Below are 21,701 nucleotides of genomic sequence, written 5' to 3'. Positions count from 1 at the left end.
AAAAAAAAACACCTCTTCATAACAATCACCTATGAGTGTTCTACAGAGCAGCGGTGGAAACTTGAAGAGAGTTTTAAACCTAGAGCCGGAGGGACAAAAAAACCCAAAAAAACAAAAAAAACGAAAACCAAAAAAAACCCCTAAACTAAGATGGAAGAAAGGCTGTTCTCGAGTGGGAAATGCCAGGTGAGGACTGAAGGCGGGTGGAGGAAAGCCTCCGCCGGGATACGGAAGGCAGAGCGCCGGTGGAGCGCGGCGACCCAAGAGCCAGAAAGGCCGGCGGCCACTGCGGCGGGTCCGTTTAACCGAAAGGTGGCTTCCGACAGCCTCCATTTGCGCGGCCCGGCTCAGCGCGGAGGTCGCGCGGTGGGGGCGGGGCGGGGCGGGGCCTGCGCGCGCAGCCGCTCTAGCGGGCCTCGCCTCGGCAGGGGGCGGGGCGCCTATATTACGTGCGCGGCGCCGCCCCGGCGAGAGGACGTTGCGTGCTCGCTCGCGCCGGGCGAGTCTCCGCGTCTCGCCTCGCGAACTCGGTGAAAGGAATTGGCGCCGTTCGACACCAGGCGGGTCCGTTCTGCAGCAGCACTCAGCCATCTCCAGCCGCAGCCGCCGCCCGGGCCGACCAGCAGCCGCCGCCACAGGCCGAGGGAGCCAGCAGTCAGCGGGGAACCGGGGCCCTCAACATGAGTTCTTCGCCTGTTAATGTCAAGAAGCTGAAGGTGTCGGAGCTGAAGGAGGAGCTCAAGAAGCGGCGCCTCTCCGACAAGGGCCTCAAGGCCGATCTCATGGATCGACTCCAGGCCGCGCTGGACAACGAGGCCGGAGGCAGGCCCGCCATGGAGCCCGGGAACGGCAGCCTCGACCTGGGTGGCGATGCGGCCGGGCGCTCGGGAGCGGGCCTAGAGCAGGAGGCCGCGGCCGGCGCCGAAGACGACGAGGAGGAGGAGGGCATCGCCGCTCTGGACGGCGACCAGATGGAGCTGGGCGAGGAGAACGGGGCGGCGGGGGCGGCTGACGCGGGCGCGATGGAGGAGGAGGAGGCGGCGTCGGAAGACGAGAACGGCGACGACCAGGGCTTCCAGGAGGGGGAGGACGAGCTCGGCGACGAGGAGGAGGGCGCGGGCGACGAGAACGGTCACGGGGAGCAGCAGTCCCAACCGCCGGCGGCGGCGGCGGCGGCGCAGCAGCCTTCCCAGCAGCGTGGTGCCGGCAAGGAGGCCGCGGGCAAGAGCAGCGGCCCCACCTCGCTCTTCGCGGTGACGGTGGCGCCGCCAGGGGCGAGGCAGGGCCAACAGCAGGCGGGAGGTAAGAAGGCGGAAGGTGGCGGGTGAGTGTTGCGTGGTGGCCGCGCGCGGCCGCGGGGACCGTGCCCCAGGCCTGCCGGGGCCCCTCGGGGCGAGCGCCGCGGGAGGTGGGGGCGGGGGAGCCTGGGGAGGCTCTGCTCGCCATGCCGGCGGCGCCTCCATTATGTATGTCGGGCGCCGGGGTTGGGGGGGGAGCTGCAGCTGCCGCGGGGGGGGGGAAGGAGGAGCCGCGGCGGGCGGGCGGGCGGGAGCGCCGGCCGCTGGGGCGCTGCGTGCGCGCGGGCCGGGCACATGTCGGCGGTGGGGGAGGGGAGGAGCCCGAAGGTCCCGGAGCGGGCGGGCTTTGGCGGCTTAGCGCCGCGGTATTGTGCAAGGAGCGCAGGGGCTCGGTGACGTCACTTCCGGCGGCAGGCGCGGGGAGCGGGGCGGAAGCCCAGTACAATGCGGCGGCGGGGCACGCGGGCTCGGGTGGGGGAGGGGAGGAGGGCCCAGGCTCCCCCCTCCCCGTTTGAGCGCGGCCCGGCGCACGTGGGCCCGGGCGGTGTTGCGCTTTTTTTTTTTTTCTTTTTACTTTTTTAAAAAATGCTTTCTGGAAGGTTGCGGTAGGCTGGCAAGTTCGGTAACGTCTTTCGACTGCGTCATGTCTCCAGTCCAAATCCAGAGTGATATATATATATATTTTTTTAAATTCTCATTTGTGGATTAAAAAGTCACAGAACCAGTCTGAAAAAAAAATCAGTAACAGCTTTTGGGGTTCGAAACAGAAAAAAGGTGCTTAACTCCATTATTTAGTTTCGGCCTGGTGCTTTAAGGCAGTGTTCTGTGTCGTTATAGGAGACGGCAAAACAGAACAGAAAGGCGGAGATAAAAAAAGAGGCGTTAAAAGACCGCGAGAAGATCATGGCCGAGGGTATTTTGAGTACATTGAAGAAAACAAGTACAGCAGGTAGAGGCTCCTCATCCAGTCTTCCCTGTCGCCCCCTCTTTCTGTATACATGGCGGGGGAAGCTATATCAGGAGACGATTCTGTCTTTCAGAGCCAAGTCTCCTCAGCCACCTGTTGAAGAAGAAGACGAACACTTCGATGACACAGTGGTTTGTCTTGATACTTGTAAGTGAGGCGGACTTTCCCGCTCTTTGCTCGTTTTCAAGTGCAGTGTTAACATTGGTTTTAAGTGTTAGGAAAAATGTGTTGATCTTAAAGCGGAAAAAACCAGTTAAGGAACTTAGCAGTTAAGAAGCAGGAAGGTAGTAGCTTATGCTCAGGCTACAGTAGTTAAATATTAATACCACATGAGTTGTATTGATTTAACAAGCTCTAGTAATTGGTAATATTTTTGAGTTGAAACTTCTCAGTACTTAGGAATGTAAAACTAAAATTTTGCTCAGCTACCAGAAACTTGTTTTTTAAAAAACCTGCCTGTAAGTTGTCCATAGATTACATGATTTAGTTTTTTTCTCGTGGAACTATATTAAGTGAGCTATTTGGGCTAGTTGAATACTTACTGATTTTTCCCATTAGCACACAAGTGTATTCCCTATTCTAAGGATTGTAATATTAACTTTCAATAACTGCTCTTTTGTTCTCAATTCCAGTTCAGTAGCTGCTGCTTTAACATAAGTTGATTTCTTCCAAAGACCTGGGGCAGCAGCAGTGGGCTGTCTGAGCCACTAGCTTTCTTCAGCAGCGAATGGTATCAATGGCAGCACTGTAAATACGCTACTTAACCCAGTTGGGTTGCAATTGAATATGAGGAAGTATTGCAAACCATGAAATGGGCTTTAGCTGTCAGATTTGTATTTTTATCCTTTAAAGAAGTCAGTTGGTTTAGTATTTAATAAGAACATATCTTTTGGTGTGAGCAGGACAAAAAAATACAAATAAGTGCTTAGTTACAGGATTTCACTTGGTAGAAGGGGTTAAAAACTTGGATTCTCATGTTTCCCTATACAAATGTGTTCAGAGCCCTGAGAATTAAGTGTAAAATGACTGCTTTCTAACTACATAACTTTTACAGTCAGTTAACGACTTGAAAGGAGAAAACAACTAATTTGGAAGTTTTGTTCTTTACTGAAATGTAAAATACTTTGAAACTCATAAGGAATGATTCAAGAGAGAAGAGTTAACATTGCTACTTAAATGAATTTTGAATCCAGTCAGATAATATTTGTAATATACAAATTTTAATTCCATCAGCAGTCAGGAATTTTATGAACAAAGCTTAAGGAGAAATCAAACTGCAGATGAGTTCAATAAAAATCAACCACTTACTAATTTAACATTAGCTGCCAAGTGAGAATTCTGAGAAGCTGTCAGTTAATGAGCCCTAGTCACCCAAAGATAGTAAGGTTAAGGACAGGATTTGTATAATCCAGGCGGTAGTTAATTCCTAGTTGTGACACCTTTTCAGATTGGGTAAAGGAATCTTAAAAGGCTACACACTTGTTAGACTTACAGGTTTATGGGTTCAAGCTGGCTTAGTGACAAGTTTTCAGAATTTAAGGTTCTGGAACCCTGATGTTAGTTTACAAAGCACAGAATCAGCAGCTCTCTTAAATATTTGGTGACTTCCCTTCAGTTTTTAATTGTCACTGGTAATTGTACCTGGTTCTGGCTTGCTTCACTTTGATTTCCTGCTGTCCTCTACTGCTTGCCTCTAAACCAAGGTAAAGAGCAGAGCAGGTATGTATTAATGTTGCGTTGTTTAAATCATTTAACATACTTAAAAAGCACTGCAAATTTTGGCTTTAATTGGCTGTTGACTTTAGTATATGGTCAGTGAAGGCTGCCTTGGTGTGGGAGTGGGGCTTAAAATGAGAATAGGAAGGAAAGCATGTATTAAAAGTTCTGCAGTAATAAATTAGACGGGGGAAAAGCTAAATAATGTCTTGAGTGAGCTAAAATAGTTTGGGTATCAAAAGGATTATATGTGATGTAATTTCAGATAATTGTGATCTGCATTTTAAAATCTCGAGAGACCGTCTGAGTGCTTCTTCCCTTACTATGGAGAGTTTTGCTTTCCTGTGGGCTGGAGGAAGAGCTTCTTATGGCGTGTCAAAAGGCAAAGTCTGCTTTGAGATGAAGGTAAATGAGTTTTGTGACTTTTGAGAACCTATTTGTATTCAATGGTTGTATAGGTCAAAAGGAACTCTGTCTGAAATAAAAGGGGATTCTCAACAGACTTGGTTAATCTTTTTTGATAATAATGGTCTACTTACAGCCCAAATGAAGTAAGCTAGAGGTCTGTGTTCTACAGCTAAGTCATAGTAGTTGTCTGATTTTTTTTTTTTTTTTTTTTTAAGGTAACGGAGAAGATTCCAGTAAGACACTTATATACAAAAGATATTGATATACATGAAGTTCGGATTGGCTGGTCGCTAACCACAAGTGGAATGTTGCTTGGTAAGTTTGCGTTTGAGTATAACATTCATGCAGATTTTCAGGGGTGTGTGTGTGTGTGTCTTGGTTTTTCTGTGGTAGAGTTTCTCTGCAGTCCTGGAACTCACTCTGAACCAGGCTGGCTTACAAAGATCCACTTGCCTCTGCCTCCCAAGTGCTGGGGTTAAAAGTGTACGCTACCACTGCCTGGCTAGATTATCCATTTATGTATCCTACCTGACCTTATGTCACTTAGGCATCTGTTAGAGGCATGCTAGATTGTTGGATTATATGCGCACTAATAATTTTTTTTTTTAAAGATTTATTTATTATATGTAAGTACACTGTAGCTGACTTCAGACACTCCAGAAGAGGGCATCAGATCTTGTTAGGGATGGTTATGAGCCACCATGTGGTTGCTGGGATTTGAACTCTGGACCTTTGGAAGAGCAGTCGGGTGCTCTTATCCACTGAGCCATCTCACCAGCCCCGCGCACTAATAATTTTTAGCATAGATTTTAAATGGAGGTTAGGTAGATCTTTGGACTGCTTAAGATACTAATTATGTAGATACTAATTACGTTTCTTCCCCCCCCCCCCAAGGTGAAGAAGAATTTTCTTACGGGTATTCTCTGAAAGGAATAAAAACATGCAACTGTGAGACAGAAGATTATGGGGAGAAGTTTGATGAAAATGATGTGATTACATGCTTTGCTGTAAGTTACCTGTAAATGTCATTAGCTATTTATATAAAAGATACTTGTGGTTAAATATATGCAACTGGCTTGGGACAGGCTCAGTGGTTGGATTTGTGGTGTGTAAGGTAAGGAGGACCTGAGTTTGGGCACCTTTCACTAGTGTAAAGGCTTGAGATTTCATCTGGGAGGGAAGCAGCAGCAGCCAGTCTAGCTCCACTTTAGTGATAGGAAGTTGCCTAACATGGAACCTTAGCCACACAAAAGCAGTTGAAACTGGGAAAATAAGACTGCAGGGTCATTATCACATTTTGAAAGGAAAAATAATTGGCCTGAAAGATATATCTAAGGCCTGATTCTTGGGGTTTGTTTTATAGCCATTAGTTCTTTGCAATTAGCCTAAACATGGTAATGTGTGTCTTGATACAGGGAGTTTGGCTTTTCTTTTTTTGTTTTTGTTTTTTGTTTTTTTTTTTTGAGACAGGGTTTCTCTGTGTAGCCCTAGCTGTCCTGGAACTTACTTTGTAGACCGGGCTGGCCTTGAACTCAGAAATCCGTGTGCCACCACAACCGGCTGATATAGGGAGTTTTAAAACTGGATTTTTTTTTTTTAAGAGCTGAAGAGATGGCTCAGCAATTAAGAGTATTGACTATTCTTCCAGAGGTCCTGAGTTCAAATCCCAGCAATTATGTAATGTCTCAAAACCATCTATAATGGGGTCTGTTGCTGTCTTCTGATTTTTTTTTTTTTTTTTTTTAAATTGTATTCAACAGAACTTTGAAACTGATGAAGTTGAACTTTCTTATGCGAAGAATGGACAAGATCTTGGTGTTGCCTTTAAGATCAGTAAGGAAGTTCTCGCTGACCGGCCACTATTCCCACATGTTCTCTGCCATAACTGTGCAGTTGAATTTAATTTCGGTCAAAAGGAAAAGCCATACTTCCCAATACCTGAAGATTGTACTTTTATCCAAAATGTCCCCTTAGAGGACCGAGTTAGAGGACCAAAAGGACCTGAAGAGAAGAAGGATTGTGAAGTAAGTTTTATTGTTTGATGGTGCAGATTGGGTTGCGGTTGACATTAGGAGAAGAGTAAAGGATGAATAGGTTATGGAATTGTTAATATTTACTGCTGAGTGATAGCACTTCCTTTTTCTCACTGTAGGTTGTAATGATGATTGGCTTGCCAGGAGCTGGAAAAACTACCTGGGTTACTAAACATGCAGCTGAAAACCCTGGGAAATACAACATTCTTGGAACAAATACTATTATGGATAAAATGATGGTAAGTAACTTGAAATTAAAGTGTTGAGAAGGAAGGGGGAGTAGAGCAAAGGGCAGGCACTTGCCTAGAACAACACTATGCCCTGGCTTTCGTCTTCAGCACTAAGACAAATAATTGGAGTCAGAAATTATCCTGGGTTAATGTTGGCTTGTGTTTTCATTTATTAATATCTTAGAGGAAATGATTTTTGCTAAAAACAAGATGGGAGTACTTAAATTTTTCTGTCTTCCAGTGACTGCTTTTTCATAAGTCATTAACAGTAGTGCCAAAAGACATTTTTTGGTAACTATTGAAAGGATGCAATTGAATATTTATAAAATGATGCCTGGTTCCTGTAGTTCTAAGCTTTTTACAATATTTTGTTAGGTGGCAGGTTTTAAGAAGCAAATGGCAGATACTGGAAAACTGAACACACTGCTGCAGAGAGCCCCACAGTGTCTTGGAAAGTTTATTGAGATTGGTGCAAGTAAGAAGCGAAATTTTATTCTGGATCAGGTAAGAGAAGAATAGTAGTAGCTTTGAAGTTAAAGAGAAATTAACTGAGAATTGGTAAGGTACAACATTAACGTCTTTAACATTTCCCCCTCAAGACAAATGTGTCTGCTGCTGCCCAGAGAAGAAAAATGTGCCTGTTTGCAGGCTTTCAGCGGAAAGCTGTTGTAGTGTGCCCAAAAGATGAAGACTATAAGCAGAGGACACAGAAGAAGGCGGAAGTAGAGGGAAAGGACCTACCAGAACATGCTGTCCTCAAGATGAAAGGCACGGAGTTCGTTTTATTTTTACTGTCTTAAGTCTTGTTTGGTGATTTATACCTAGAAAATATCTTCACTTTTAGAGAGATTATACTAATCTGGTAAATAGAAATTTGTATGGTTATTATACTAAGAATGTGATGAAGCCATGACCAGATACTATGAAAGAAACACATTCAGAGATAAAGTTCATAGAGTTTAAATTTTCATAATTGATTTATAAGTTTGACTTTATTCCTTGTAGGAAACTTCACCCTTCCAGAGGTTGCAGAATGCTTTGATGAAATAACCTATGTTGAACTTCAGAAGGAGGAAGCCCAAAAGCTTTTGGAGCAATATAAAGAAGAAAGCAAAAAGGCACTGCCACCAGAAAAGAAGCAAAACACTGGCTCAAAGAAAAGCAATAAAAGTAAGAGTGGCAAGAATCAGTTCAACAGAGGTGGTGGCCATAGAGGACGTGGAGGATTCAATATGCGAGGTGGCAATTTCAGAGGAGGAGGCAAGTTAATTTTGCCTGTTACTGGGATTTGAAAATGAGTTTATTTTTTTAAGTTAAATAGGAAGTTGGTTTCTTAATTTGCTGCCACATTTGACTAATACACAATGGGGAGTGTATTGGGTATACTTAAAACTGGGCGTTGCTTACTTTTTCATTAATGATAAGATATAACTGTATGAACTCTTCCTTGGTGTGTAATAGCTAAAATAAACCCTTCATGCATTTATTTAGCTCCTGGGAATCGTGGTGGATATAATAGGAGAGGCAACATGCCACAGAGAGGTGGTGGTGGCAGAACTGGTGGAATTGGCTATCCATATCCGCGTGGCCCTGTTTTTCCTGGCCGAGGTGGTTATTCAAACAGAGGGAATTACAACAGAGGTGGAATGCCCAACAGAGGGAACTATAACCAGGTATTGATTTGCCCTGAAATGTAGATGAATGGATGTTGGTAGTCTTAACTGGCAACGTTGACATAGCTGTGAAACATTTTAGTTTATTGGACTTTGCTTTTTCAGGTCACTAATAACAGCAGTGAGCTTGGGAAATAAGGGTTTCTGCTTACCCCTCCCTAAAAAATAGCCAACCATTGCTTGAGCTCTTTACTTACAGATTTTTTTTTTTTAAAACTTACAGAACTTCAGAGGACGAGGAAATAATCGTGGCTACAAAAATCAATCTCAGGGCTACAACCAGTGGCAGCAGGGTGTAAGTAGTTTCTTAAATGATTTACATACGTTATAGTGTTAATGTTTACAAGATTGAGATGAAAGTTCTTACCCAGGAATTGAAGAGTTTTATACATTAATAAGACAAGGTGTCTATAATTGTTACTGTGTTATTGTTACTGTAACCATGGATAGGCTGGATTTTAACATTACTTTAGATAAAGTAATATTTAATACATATGGTTGTTTTACTACATGGTCATTTTTTTAATAGTATTAATTACATAAACTAACCCTAAGTCTTGTGTTTCCTTTGGTAATGTGCATTGGTAAATAATATGGGTAATTGGTAAATTAAAATTAAGTCTCTGATCTGATGTAGAAATTAAGTGTGATAAGTTTGTTTCCAGCAATTACTCTGAATTAGATCATTGTCATTTCCTAAAAACAATTTGAGTGGCTTATTGATGTTTTTTTCTTTAAAAACAAAATTTTCTCTTACAGCAATTCTGGGGTCAGAAGCCATGGAGTCAGCATTATCACCAAGGATATTATTGAATACCCAAATAAAACGAACTGATGCATATTTCTCCAAAACCTTCACAAGAAGTCGACTGTTTTCTTTAGTAGGCTAACTTTTTAAACATTCCACAAGAGGAAGTGCCTGCGGGTTCCTTTTTTAGAAGCTTTGTGGGTTGATTTTTTTTTTTTTTCTTTTCTTTTTTGTACATTTTTAATTGCAGTTTTAAAGTGAATCGTAAGAGAACCTCAGCATTGTGCACGATAAGAGAATGTGTCAGTATTTCAGGGTTCTACATTTTATCTGTAAAATGTGACTTTTTTTATCACAACAAAAGTAAAATGTTGCTTTGTACCTGGTGTCTTTTATTAAGCATTTACTCCCCCATTTCTCACAGAGAATAACAGTCGGGAGTCATTGTCACAATAAAATAGCAATGTTAGCAGCCAGATTCATGGAAGGACTAAGGGGTCCTCATGGATTGCATTAAGATTCTGTACTGCTCATGATACACTCCATCCTCTCCAGACTGCCTGCCGGGTGATAGTGGACGGGTAATCTCTGACAAAACGGGAAGGCTATTTTTTTCTGTTTAACAATGGAATTGGCATAATTGGGAATGAAGATAATATTTGGAACCAAGATTGAGAAGATGGAGTGTATGTAGAAGGGCTGTTTAAAAATGTAAACTTGGTTGCATTATATGTGGAGGCTCAAACTTGTGAAGGTTAAATACCACAAATTTTTCCATTTGTTCTGCATTTTGATTCTGAAAAGAAAGCTGGCTTTGCCCATTTCTTATTAAAAAAAACTTGTTGTAAATCCAGTTGTCTAATGGGATCTATATGAAGTTAGCTATGTCTGTATGCCCTTCTCCCACAAATACTGTATTACTAGTGTGCTTGTAGTAGTTAACTCCACCATCTTTGTAAGCTAATGAAATTGTGAGTCACCCATTTATATCTTAATTTTTAATCATGTCAGTTCTTGAATGGGTATCTCCTTAGCCTGCTGATTTCTTTTTCTTTCTAAAGAAAGTGGGTGGAGAAATTAATTTAGACGTTTGTTTGCAATAAAAAGAATTCATTTTACTCTTGTTTGGGATTCTCGCCATCAAGGTCTAAATCCCTTTATAGTATGACTCCCAAGAGGAGAAATTTTAAGTGTGTGCTTTCTGGACAGCTTATTCTTTACTCTGTACTTTGGAACATTTAGGTTTTAAAAACTTAAATGTATACTGATTGATTTTATAAAGTTGAATTTGTCCCTTCCCCTCCCCCCAAGACTGCTTTTAACAATTATGAGGGGCAAAGGTACTGGCTGGGAGAAGTTAATGTTCAATTATCATGTTCATGAAATGTGAATGGCTGTCCTCACCTGATAATATACATATGATACATGAAACTTTGGGAACAGATGCTTTTAGAAGCCATCATGCAAGCCAGTCATTGATTTCACTACTACACGATGCTGCTAACTTAACTAGCTATGTGATAAATTAGATCCCCTATTTGTAATTTTATTGGGTTTGCACAGAACACTTAAATCTTGTAAAGGACCCTCACTGTGTGAAGTGGGGAATCAGGAGTCAAACTGTAGAACTAAAATTAGAATTTAGTCTAGTTAGTGTTTTTAGCCTGCTTCTGGTAAGTTCAGATTTTCCTGTATTGTTGATTGCTGTAGTACTTTGTTTTAAATCAGATTTTTTTTTAATACTATATAATACTCTAGGAATTGCTACAGGCTAGTTTCTGCAAACAGGTTGCCTCAGAAATAACACTACAAAGTAGTTCTCGGCTTAGTTAACTCCTATAAACCATTGGTATGAGTATCTACCCTGTATACATATGATTATATATTCCTAATTCTGGGAGCAATTCAATATTAATCCTAATGTTCTAATCCGTGCCTTCCAAAAATCTTGCACAGACCTAGCACTAGAGACTCATGGCTACAAAAAAGAGTCAAATGACAAAGTAGAACATGACGCATGCATTGCCCGAAAAATTGAACGGGAGGGAAAGATTGCTATCTGAAGTGATCTCACTAGTTACATCTGTACATGTAGGTTTTCTTTAAGAAATGGAAAAGAGGGAATCCATTCAAAAATTGGAAAAACGACTTAAGTTATTAAAATTCCCAAATATTGATAGGATCAGACCCGAAGGAAAGAATTGACTTGATTTTTAATTAAGCTGGGCATGATAGCACAAGTCTGTTCAATCTGCAGAGGGGCAAAAAGGATACAAGCTAGAGGGCAGCCTGGGCTACATACTACATTGTGAGGTTCTCTAATTCAGTACCAGCAGAGCCAAAAGCTGGGGAAGGTGGCTGCCATTGTAGATCAGTGGTAGAGCACTTATTATCAGCACCTAAGAGGTAATAAATTAGTTAACATTGTTACTAGGAAAATGGTATAGATTAATAGCAAAGAAGCGTTCTCACTAATGTAACTACAAGTCTATAGACTATTTCAATGGCAAATATTTTAATCACATTTCAGTGGTATTTTAGGCAGTATGCACTTGGGTGTGAAAGCCTAGTTCTGTACATCAATGTAAATATAATTGATTTTTTTTAAATGTAGAATAAGCTTAAACTAATTTCTTTTTCACATAAATGTAATATATTTTTTATTAAAGTGAACAAAATTTGTAGCAGATAACTACACTCCAGCATTCATTCTTCAGCTGTTTTCTGTAGACAGATTAGCAACAGTACTTTAACCTAAAGCTATTTTAAGAGTGTTTTTTTTTGTTTGTTTGTTTTTCTTTTCCTTCTCTATATTACTCTGGTGCCTGGGTCAGTACTCGGCAATGCTTGATAGTTTTGTGGCTTGTCCAAAACACTCAGTTGCTCTCATGGGGAGCCTTTTCCTTGTATGATTTTTAGCTTGGCATTTGAGCAAATAGAGTAGATACAAGGCATGCTTCAAACAATACTAAAATGGGAAGTTCTAGGCAGTCTGTAGGGTTTTTTTGCTTATTAGTACTTGGTATGGGTACATGTTTATGAGAGAGGTATTCAAAGAACTTTGTCTAGTTGGAGTGATCTTTGTCTCACCAATCCTTGTCACTAACCTTTTCTTTTCTGAAGCCCTTGGAGCTGTAGTGCTTATTGAAGGAGATAATGCAGCATTGGTATAGATTAGTGGGTAGAATCAGGAATCCTTAAGTGGATGCTACTTTATTTGCAAATTTATGGGTTTGATGCCAAATAGGTTGAAAGTAAGAACTTAGGAAGGAATGATATTGATACATTCTTATCTTTCCCCATTGCATAAAAGTACAGGAGACTGAATATTGAAATGCTCTAGAATTTCACTTAATTTGTAAGGAGGAATTCAGAAGGCAAAACTGTATATAATCACTTAGAAAGTGAAACATCTTACAAACCCAGTGCTGGTAGGCTAGTATGTGTTAAATATAGTGATAGGCCAGTAACCTGTTTGTTACCAGGACATTAGTTTGTAGTCACTGCCTAAATACATACAAACTTGGGAAAGAGGTCTTTATGACAAAATTTAGTCTGAATCAAGAGAAGTGAATGGAGAGGTTTGCTTTTTAACATTGCTGATCATGCATATAGGGAACTTACAATGTCACTAATGGCAGTTTAGGGTATTATATATTCTGCCTGTAAAAACCTAAGAGGTTCTAGGCATTTCTTTGGATAACTGAACACCTTATGTAGCAATGGCATAATGCTATGTCAACTAATATAAGCTAATCTATGAAATCTACTTGGGTTTGAGTCTAACAGCTGAACTGCTGTTGGGTTATTAGTTAATCTGTTTCCCTTTAGACTGTTTTTGAGATGATAGAAAGTAGTTTATTCACTTAAAAAATCTAACATTTTAACACATATTTTGCCAAAAATTGAAGCCAAATCAAAATTTGATGGGAATTGAGGTATTAAAAGCATACCTAAATGCTTCCAGTTGTCAGCTGAGTACTTAGCTAATTGAGATGGAAGAATCATGGACAATAAGAATTCAAGTGATCCAGCATACTTCATTTTCTTGTTAGCTTAGAAATAAAAGCAATGTGTTGATTTAAATTTCATCTCCTTTTTCTTAGTCTGTCCATGTGAATGTGCTGTGTGAAGAGTAAAGGGGGCCCAACTAAATGTGTTCCAGTGATTCTAATAGGTATTCAAATTAATTGCTGCTTGTATGTTTACCAATTATGCTAGGTTTCCAGGACCACCTTATACAAAGCTATTGGCAACCAAATGGACAGGAAGATTCTGGAAGATTTTCTGACTTTACCTTTGTATTATCAGAAGTAAAGTGTAAAGACTATAATCAAGTCTAAGCTTTAAAGACACCCTCAACAGTGGTCCTTAGGGGACTTTTCTGCCCTTGCTTCCAGTTTTTCTCCTGGCTTGACCAGACTGTGGTAGTGAAGTGAATACATTTTTAGAAGTCCAAAAACTAGATAAGAAAGTCAGACACTAAAGTTAATGGGAAACTTGGCTTGAGTTTCCCTTAGAGCTTTTACTATTGTAAAACATAGATTAAGTTTAGGTGAAGTCCATGAGAGGGCTTGTTTTCAGTTTTGATGGCAACAGTTATATTTGGGTTTGTGCAGCAAAATAGCTGTTCCCTCAAAGGCAACCTAATTGGCTTTAAGAGTAGGCAGCCAAAGGTTTATTGAGAAAAACAAAGTTGTAGAAAATCTATTAAGACAGACATGTCTTATCTCCATGATAAAGAAGCATTTGCTAGGGAGCATGTTTCTTTACAGTATATGCAGATTATTCCTCTTAAGGAGTATGCCATAAACAGGGACAGTAAGCTCTGTTACATTTAGAAATGTTTATCATTTAATTTTTAGTCAATGTCTTCATTAGAAACTGGAAGGGTAGAGTAAATGTAGTGTTAAATACAACTTTCTACCTAGTACTTTATGCTATAAACTGTAATACATTGGAAAATATCCTAATTTTTCCTTGCTGCAACAGCTTTGCTCTCAAATAGTTTAAAATATTAAAAATTGAACTTAATTTAACATGTATGTAGTACCAGTATTTGGGTGGTAGTAGTGGATTCTGGCTATTATATTCACCTGATACAATAATTATTTAAACATTAACCTGCTTCAAAATTGATTTTAAAGGACTGTTACAAGTCAGAATTTTAGAAATTGTTTAATCTTCCTATTTATTAAGGTCTGCGTACCCAAAGAATAGTATATATTTAACATGATTTCTAAAAGGGTGCGTTGACACCTGTCAGATTTCTATCTAGGAATAGAAGGATTCAAACCCTATTTGATCCTTAGCTCTTTGCTGAAAAGTGCATAAACAGGAATCCTGAATTTATTATATAGACCTCCGCATTATATAATCGAAGCAAAGGGAAACCATCGATGGAGTTAGAGGTACGTAGACTATAAAAAGATGCTTGCAAATCAAATACTGGTTTTAGCATAGTTGCCAAACTCCAGTAAGTCACAAGTCCAGAAAAAAAGCTGTTCCTATTAAATCTCCCTGAGGTCCTTTTACTAAGATGGAAAAATAAGGAGTCAATGAGGGGAGGGGTTGAGGGAAACAGGGAAAGGAATTACAGCCTAGGAATGGTAGATAGCTACCCCAGAACTTTAAAATTACTAACACTACAATTCTATTTTAATCAGCTTTTTGGCTGGTACCTACTGCTATGCCACCTAGTATGACATTTCGGGATTATCGAGACAAAGAAGCGGTGTACATGGAGGGCATAGAAGGTAGGTGAATTTAAAATTTTTGTGTAAAAGATTGGGTTGGGGTGGCCATATTGTCTTTGAATTTACCTAGTAGTATATTGCTATGGAACCATTGTGCCTGACCTTATGAGAAACACAGGGTTTATGTGGTACAGCCTGTTGAAGTTTCTGTTGTACAGGAGGCTCAGCTTAATTGTGTAGATGGGATGAAAGTAGGTTGAATTACGCTGGATATGGCTCACATCTGTAATGCCCATACTGGGATGCTAACATAGGCTAGGTTACAGTGAAATTGTCAAGTACAATATTAAAGGGATCAGTGGTCAGGGAATTAAATATATAAAGTGGCATGTTCAAGAAAGTGAAGGAGACTAAATGCTTTGTGACTCTCTTTATCTAGTTGTGCTGCTGTGAAAATGAATTTGTAAGTAGTGAAGATGTTAACCAGCCAAGAGAGGTCTCCCTTTCATGGTAAGATATTAAAGCTGGAAGGAATTCAAATCTCTGGTTTTTCATAGTGATGCGGATAAGAGCATACGTACACTGTCCACACAAACTCAACTCAATAAAATTGGGGTTTCTACCAGATGATAACTTTTCAGTGCCCACCACTGGCTGACAGTCACACAATTCTCTACACCCTGGCCTTCATGGTGATTAAAGGAAAGCAATCTTTTCTGTTGAAGGATAGGTGAAGAACAAAATTGTCAAGGTTGGCTCATCTTGACACAGTCTAGGGCCAGTAATGGATATAAATATCCTTGCTTGGGTGTGATTTCTCCTTCAGGCTGATGGTACTTTTTGTGAACATTAATTAAGCTGACACCTTAGGAAGGTTTTACATTCCATGTTTTTGGCATGGTCTTAACAAACATACTGTACTGGCAGTAAAGAACAAGGATTTCATGTAAAATAATACAGTTCACACATGAGATTTTTAATTTATGGTTGGTTCACAAGTTGTTTGGGTCCTAAAGCTGATTGAGGTTGCTTAGCTGCTGTTGTTGGTCTTCATTCTTCTTTCAGGGTCAAGGTGGGTGCTTTCATATAAAATCTTATTTTTTATTCCTTCTCTGGCAATTCTTTCCTGGATCCTTTGCTTAGCAAAATTATATCTACAGTGGAACCTTGTAAGAAAGAAAAAAAAATGAGTAAGCTACTAGTTCCTATATGAGCAACCTAAGGAATTCACAGATTTCCAAAATGCTTATAAAGAGGACTAAATTTAATTTAATTCTCTTTATAACTACACAGGACATAGATTTCTGTCATTGTACCTGTTACAGAACACTAGAACTCTTGGGTCTGACTCACTCAAAACTTAATGGAATTCTGCCATCTGTTAAACATTCGGTGGGTAATGATGGAGGTTTATATATTGCCATAGTATAGATTTCCAGCAAAAAAAAACAAAACTGACTGGTGGCTCATACTTTAATCCCAGCACAAGTACACAGAGAGTGTGCGCGTATATACACATCCGTGTTTATTGAATGAATCCTGTTACTTATCCTGACTTTAACCAGGAAACATACCAGTATCCTAAGGTCACCAGGATAAATCCTCCTACTCCAACATCACATGATCTTCTAATTCTACCTATTGGGAAAAGCATGGTCAGCACAAATTATGTGTAGAGAACCTTATAGTAGACCTGTTTTTAGTTAAGAAAAATACTCACTGGTCACCAAAAAATGCCCAAGTCCAGTCACAATAGATCCTAATGAGCCATAGAGTATAGATTCTCGAGCACATGGAGTGTTCTCGACATCTAAAATACCTAGGAGCTTGAAGGTCTAGGATAAAATGAAAAAGAATTTAGCCTAAACAAGAAAATAGCTGGATTCCCATTCAATTTTGAATTACCACTCAGCCAACTTAGTGTTCTAATCTGCCACTTAAGGATTTACTTCAGCATTTGAAATAATGAGCATAGTGATTAACCTCTAGCATGAAGTGACCAGTCTTCCAAGGACGTCACTCAGCACTGGCTCAGAGATGGGGGGGGGGTGTCAAAACTATTTTTCACATTGTGTTCATGCAAGTCTTTGACATCTGGTGGTTTGTGACTGTAATGTAATCCCAGCAATCAGGAAACACAGCAAGAAGAAACACAACCACATTGCTGTGAATTGGAGGTCAGTCTGAGCTCCGAAAACACACAACTTGCATGTGTGAAAAGAAGCCATTCATTCTCTATTGTATCCCAGCCCCGGAAACACATGTTTTCTGCAATGTCACTCAATGCTTCTAGAGGATGATTGCATAAGAGATGAAACTTACACTGATGGGGAATGGAGTAAAAGAAAGACATGTTAGATTCGGTTAAAGATAGGGTAGAGCTGCACTTCCCTTAGCTCAAGGATCTGCCTGAACGTGTAACCTGGTTTTCATTAAAGTAAAATTGTTCTTTCACTGATGACTTGCTTCTCTTGTTTTTATCATACACGCAACTTTTGAATGATGACTCAATAAAGCAGGGTTGTAGTTTTCAATCATTGTGGACTGTTCTTACCATCAAGTGCTCACATAAGATAAACTACAGGTCTACTGGGGAATTCACTACCCTGGTGAAACAGATACAATCTCTGGAAATTACTTCCTGTGGCCAATTAGCATCCAGTACATGATGAACATGGGGACATTCTGCCACAGGACAGAAGCCAAGGGATTTCTGGCATACTACTGCCTGTATTACCTATTCGGACAGCTTTAAATTGGGTTTCTTGTATAGTGAGATCACTTATTCCTTGCAAAGCAGTCTAGGCTGCCTGCCTTACAAGTGCCTAGGTTATTACCTACATGGTGGTTTTGTGACTCCAGTTCCCGAGAACACTAGGATACAAGTTTACCATTAAGTGTGTCATCGCAAAAAGTTGGCATTAAACCTTTCAAGTTTCCTGTGGTAAGTTCATCAGTGGTCCTAAAAGCCAGTCTCCCCTCAAGGACTGCTGCTATTTCATTCAAAAAGACTTTAAATTCTGCCTGATTTGGGCAGGTCTACCACAAGAGCTCCTGAGACTTAAACAGAGGGGGTAAATAAGCACTTTGATCCTCTGAAGGATTCAGCTTCCACATTTTTCTGTTTCCTTGCAAGACTATATTGTCTAGATGATGCCTATTTTTTGCTTAAGCATTAATTTAGTGCCCATATGCTCATGGCCACTGTTTAGGCAAAGGTATACTTAAGATTCCATCTCATCGGGAAAACATTTGATAAAATTTACACAGTAAATGTGTCTCTTGGCTTGCTATTTTCACTAGCCAGTGTCCCCTCCTTTTACATATTTTAACTTTCTTCCTTGGGACTTATCAGTTGGATGCCGTTTATTTGACTCCCTGTTTGTGAGACTAAGTATATTCATCTGCTTGTTTTACAAACCGACCAAAGTATTTTCAAGTAGTTTATTTTGCTTCCAAAATTTTTTGTCTTTTAAATCTTGTCTTTTTTTTTTTTCTGAGACAGGTTTTCAGGTTTTCTTTGTAGCCCTGGCTCCTAAGTGCCTGGTTTAAAGGCGTGCCCATCCCAAGCCTTAATGGCCTTATTTCTCAGAGCAGAAGTTTCCACTGTGCAAGTCTAGATGAGCTATGAAGCAAACACTGCATTTGACCTTACTTGTGCTAGCAAGTTTTCATTTGATAGGTAGCATCTGACGACATCTTTTAGACACTTAATCATGGGCTTATTAGTCTCCACTAGGGACACCTTCCTGTAGCCATTCTATCAGGCCTAGCAGTTCATGGCCAAACTGCAGTTTTTTTTCTCAGCTAGCTTAAATAGATGAAATTCGACTTCCTACCCCAGTAGGATGTCAGCTTCATGGACAGTGGAGAGTTTGTCTTTTTAAATAATAGAGGTCAAACTGCAGTACTCACATTGAATTAACAAATCTTCCTTACCTGTGAGTGTGTGCTCCTGTGTTGTGCAAGGTAAAGGATTGATAACACTTGCTGGCCCAGAACTTACCCCTGTCTCAGCCTTATAAATGCGGAGATTACTGGCATGCACCATCACGCCCAGCTCTCCGGAGATTTTTCATGCCCCTCTATTAGCGCTTTCTACCAAGTCCAATGTAGTGCTAGTTTTGGATCAGTCTCCGTTTTCTGATCCCACGGGCCTGCTCAATAGTTTAGCAATTTAGATATATCCGGGATATGAGGACTAGATAGGTCGCGGCCATGGGGACAGGTCTAGGAAACCGGGTCGCCGCCTGCGCACCTCCACAACAACCACACACACACACCCCGTGCCCCTCGGCGAACATTACCTTTTTCTCCGTCTCGTGGGGTTCCGGGGCAGCAGCCATGGGTACCAGTCCTCTCCATCGCCCCGCCCAGGCCCGCGACGGAAGCAACGTGAGTTCCGCCCACCCCACCCCCGCGCGGCGGCGGCCATCTTAGGGAGCGTTCTGCTGCTGTCCCGAAGGCCGCCGTGGCACACTCCTTTGTTCCATGGAACCGGCCACACTGTTTTCCAACCCCGCAACCGACCATCATGAATGGAACGCGAGAGGTGGCAACCTAGAGAAGCGCCACCGGCTCCGGTCTCGCAGGCTGGGTGGCCCGAGTCAAGGGGCACCGAGAAACTCGCTTCCCTCAGCCCCGCCTCCGCCTTAACCGCCATTTCAACCGTTGTGCGCGCCCCCGTGCTGGGCGCCGGGCGCGCGCCGAGGGCGTAGCCGGGGCCGCGCGTCGCGCGCCGCTTTGTCCTCCGAGAGGGCGGGAGTCCGGGCTTGTCGGCCCCCGCAGTGCCGGAAGTCGCCTGGCGCTGTTTCCGCGGGCCTCGTTCCAGGCGTGTCCTTTGTCCTAGCTTTGGTGACCTTGACAACCTCCCGCACCCCCGCCTCAGTCCCTCCCGGCGCCCGCCATGCCCACGCCCCTCCCCCTCCGGCCTGCAGATTTAGGTTAAAAATAGCGCGCCGCTCGCGTGGAGGAGACCCAGGACAAAATGGAGGCGGCCGCTACCCAAGGGGCATGCGTCAGGCCGCAAGAGCCTTCCTTCGGGAGGGAGGCCGAGGGGTGACGCGACGGTGACACAGCGGGTAGCAACCCAGACCGTGGGTCGTTTGGGTCCAAGTGTCAGCCAGTTCAGCAGGCGGTGGCGACTCCGTTTTCGGGTTAATGTCCTGGATCCGGCCTTTTGCCTTTCTTTGTTTACCTCTCTATTTCCCGATTTGGCCTCTTCCGTTCCAAACGGCCCTTCCCCGGAAAATGTCCCGGCCTGTCATTGTGCAGAGTCATGCTGCCTTTCACGTAGCGTGCTGCACGCTACTTGCCCGTCAGTGTTAGCTGGGAGGGTCTCATCCTAACTACCATGCCGACTGCTTACTGTCTCATTCTTCATGCTCATTAACTGCTTTCCGCCAATCCAAGGGGGTAAAAGTGATTTATATTTCTCTTTATGCGTAGTAAGTTGTGTGTTTTTTTTTTTTTTTTAAAGAAAACTGAACCGTTACAAAGTGTATAATGCTCTAATATTACTAGGACTAGAAAAGGAACTGTTATCTTGAAAGTTTGGGATGCTCTGCTGCTGAAATTCTTGGCTAGCTAGGCTTTGAATTCTTGTCTGGAAGGTAATATTTAAGGTAGTAGTAATATTCCATAAAGGAGAAAAGAATTCTTTTGCATTCCTAATTGCGGTATAAAGGACGTAACGGGAAAAATACCGAGGAAATGGCGTTACCATTTTACTTTTGACTGAGACGTTGCTAGAGTATACTGAGTTGGAGTCCATTTCACTTGTTTGAAAAATGTCGTCATGGATTCGCTAAAGTTTCTTAATTTAACGAAAATAGAATATTTTTCAGTTTTGTCTTTTAACAGTTAATAGTGAAAAGTAACAAGCTCACCCTTGCCCCTTATCCCTGAAGGTGTGATGTGGATGAAAAAAAAAACAACTTTACTTTGAAGGGAATAGAGTTTATTCTGTAGTAAAATGTAAATGAGTATGACCCAAGGACAGGATTCAAACAGCCCCCAAACCATATTCAACATAAAACTGTCATACGAATTTTATATGGTAACAAAAGAGATAAGACACTTCAGTTTATGGAATGTCTCTGGCTATTGGACTTAGATTTCATCTGATGACATTCTTAGTCTTTGGGATTGGTGGAAGTTAGTGTTCTGTTTTTTCATTCCGGAAGGACAGTCACAAGGATAGAAGCTAAGCTATACATAGAAGTGGGCAATGGCTATTAAGAAGGCCAAGGATAGCCTAAGATAATTTAGCTCCACACCTGCAGCATTCCGGGTCTGTACTGTCACAGCAGAATCAGCTCTGTAGAGTTTTTAACTAAGGATTGGGGTGAGTGGTTGTGTGGTTTCCCTCCTCATAGGAACTATAGTTAACAAAGGAGGTAACTGTTGTGTTCTTCCAATCTTTTTCCTTTCTCTTAATTAAAATTATTATGCAAATACATTTCGGAGTCGTTTAAAATAGCATTAGATGTAGATGTGTTGGCTCTGACCTAAAAGCCCAGCATTCTGGTTGAAAGAGTGGGTTTCTTGTGACTTTAAGGCCAGCTACAAAGTGGGGCTGTTTCACACAAAAACTGATAATAACAATGGAGGGTTTGAAGGTATAGCTCAGTGGATAAAGAGTACCCAAGGCCTTGTTTTTTATTTGATACCCAGAACTGTTAATATATGCACACACAAAAATTTAAAACCTACCAGAATACATGGATACATGGAGTAAAAACTAAAGCCTCCAATCTACTATATACATCTTTTTTTACATTAACTTGATATGATCAAAGTGGGCCTGCCACACCAGCGGCACTGTTTTCTACCTTTGGTTATTCTTGACGTGTGTGTGTGTGTGTGTGTGTGTGTGTGTGTGTGTGTGTGAGAGAGAGAGAGAGAGAGAGAGAGAGAGAGAGAGAGAGAGA

The 21,701-nt window shown here is 41.7% G+C and overlaps 2 protein-coding genes across 2 annotated transcripts; one reads left to right on the top strand and one right to left on the bottom strand.

The window, feature by feature from the left end:
- Positions 1 to 447: 447 nt before the first annotated feature.
- Positions 448 to 17,227, top strand: Hnrnpu (heterogeneous nuclear ribonucleoprotein U). Its single transcript, XM_021198227.2, has 15 exons — positions 448 to 1,302; positions 2,136 to 2,247; positions 2,339 to 2,412; positions 4,247 to 4,386; positions 4,605 to 4,704; positions 5,284 to 5,396; positions 6,150 to 6,413; positions 6,542 to 6,661; positions 7,028 to 7,156; positions 7,252 to 7,420; positions 7,658 to 7,912; positions 8,144 to 8,325; positions 8,549 to 8,620; positions 9,085 to 14,829; positions 15,209 to 17,227. The coding sequence occupies exons 1-14, from the start codon at positions 681 to 683 to the stop codon at positions 9,136 to 9,138; spliced, it is 2,406 nt and encodes an 801-aa protein (XP_021053886.1). The 5' UTR covers positions 448 to 680; the 3' UTR covers positions 9,139 to 14,829; positions 15,209 to 17,227.
- Positions 15,725 to 19,431, bottom strand: LOC110321759 (cytochrome c oxidase assembly protein COX20, mitochondrial). The gene is made up of 4 exons (XM_021198228.2): positions 19,077 to 19,431; positions 16,490 to 16,604; positions 16,344 to 16,407; positions 15,725 to 15,935 (listed from the first exon to the last, which is right to left on the bottom strand). Exons 1-4 carry the CDS (start codon positions 19,113 to 19,115, stop codon positions 15,800 to 15,802), a joined length of 354 nt encoding a protein of 117 aa, XP_021053887.1. The 5' UTR covers positions 19,116 to 19,431; the 3' UTR covers positions 15,725 to 15,799.
- Positions 19,432 to 21,701: the final 2,270 nt, after the last annotated feature.

This window comes from Mus pahari, chromosome 5, assembly GCF_900095145.1.
Source record: "Mus pahari chromosome 5, PAHARI_EIJ_v1.1, whole genome shotgun sequence".
Classification (NCBI taxonomy): domain Eukaryota; kingdom Metazoa; phylum Chordata; class Mammalia; order Rodentia; family Muridae; genus Mus; species Mus pahari.
Note: the sequence above shows the minus strand (reverse complement) of the source record. Positions and strands in the feature narration are given on the sequence as shown.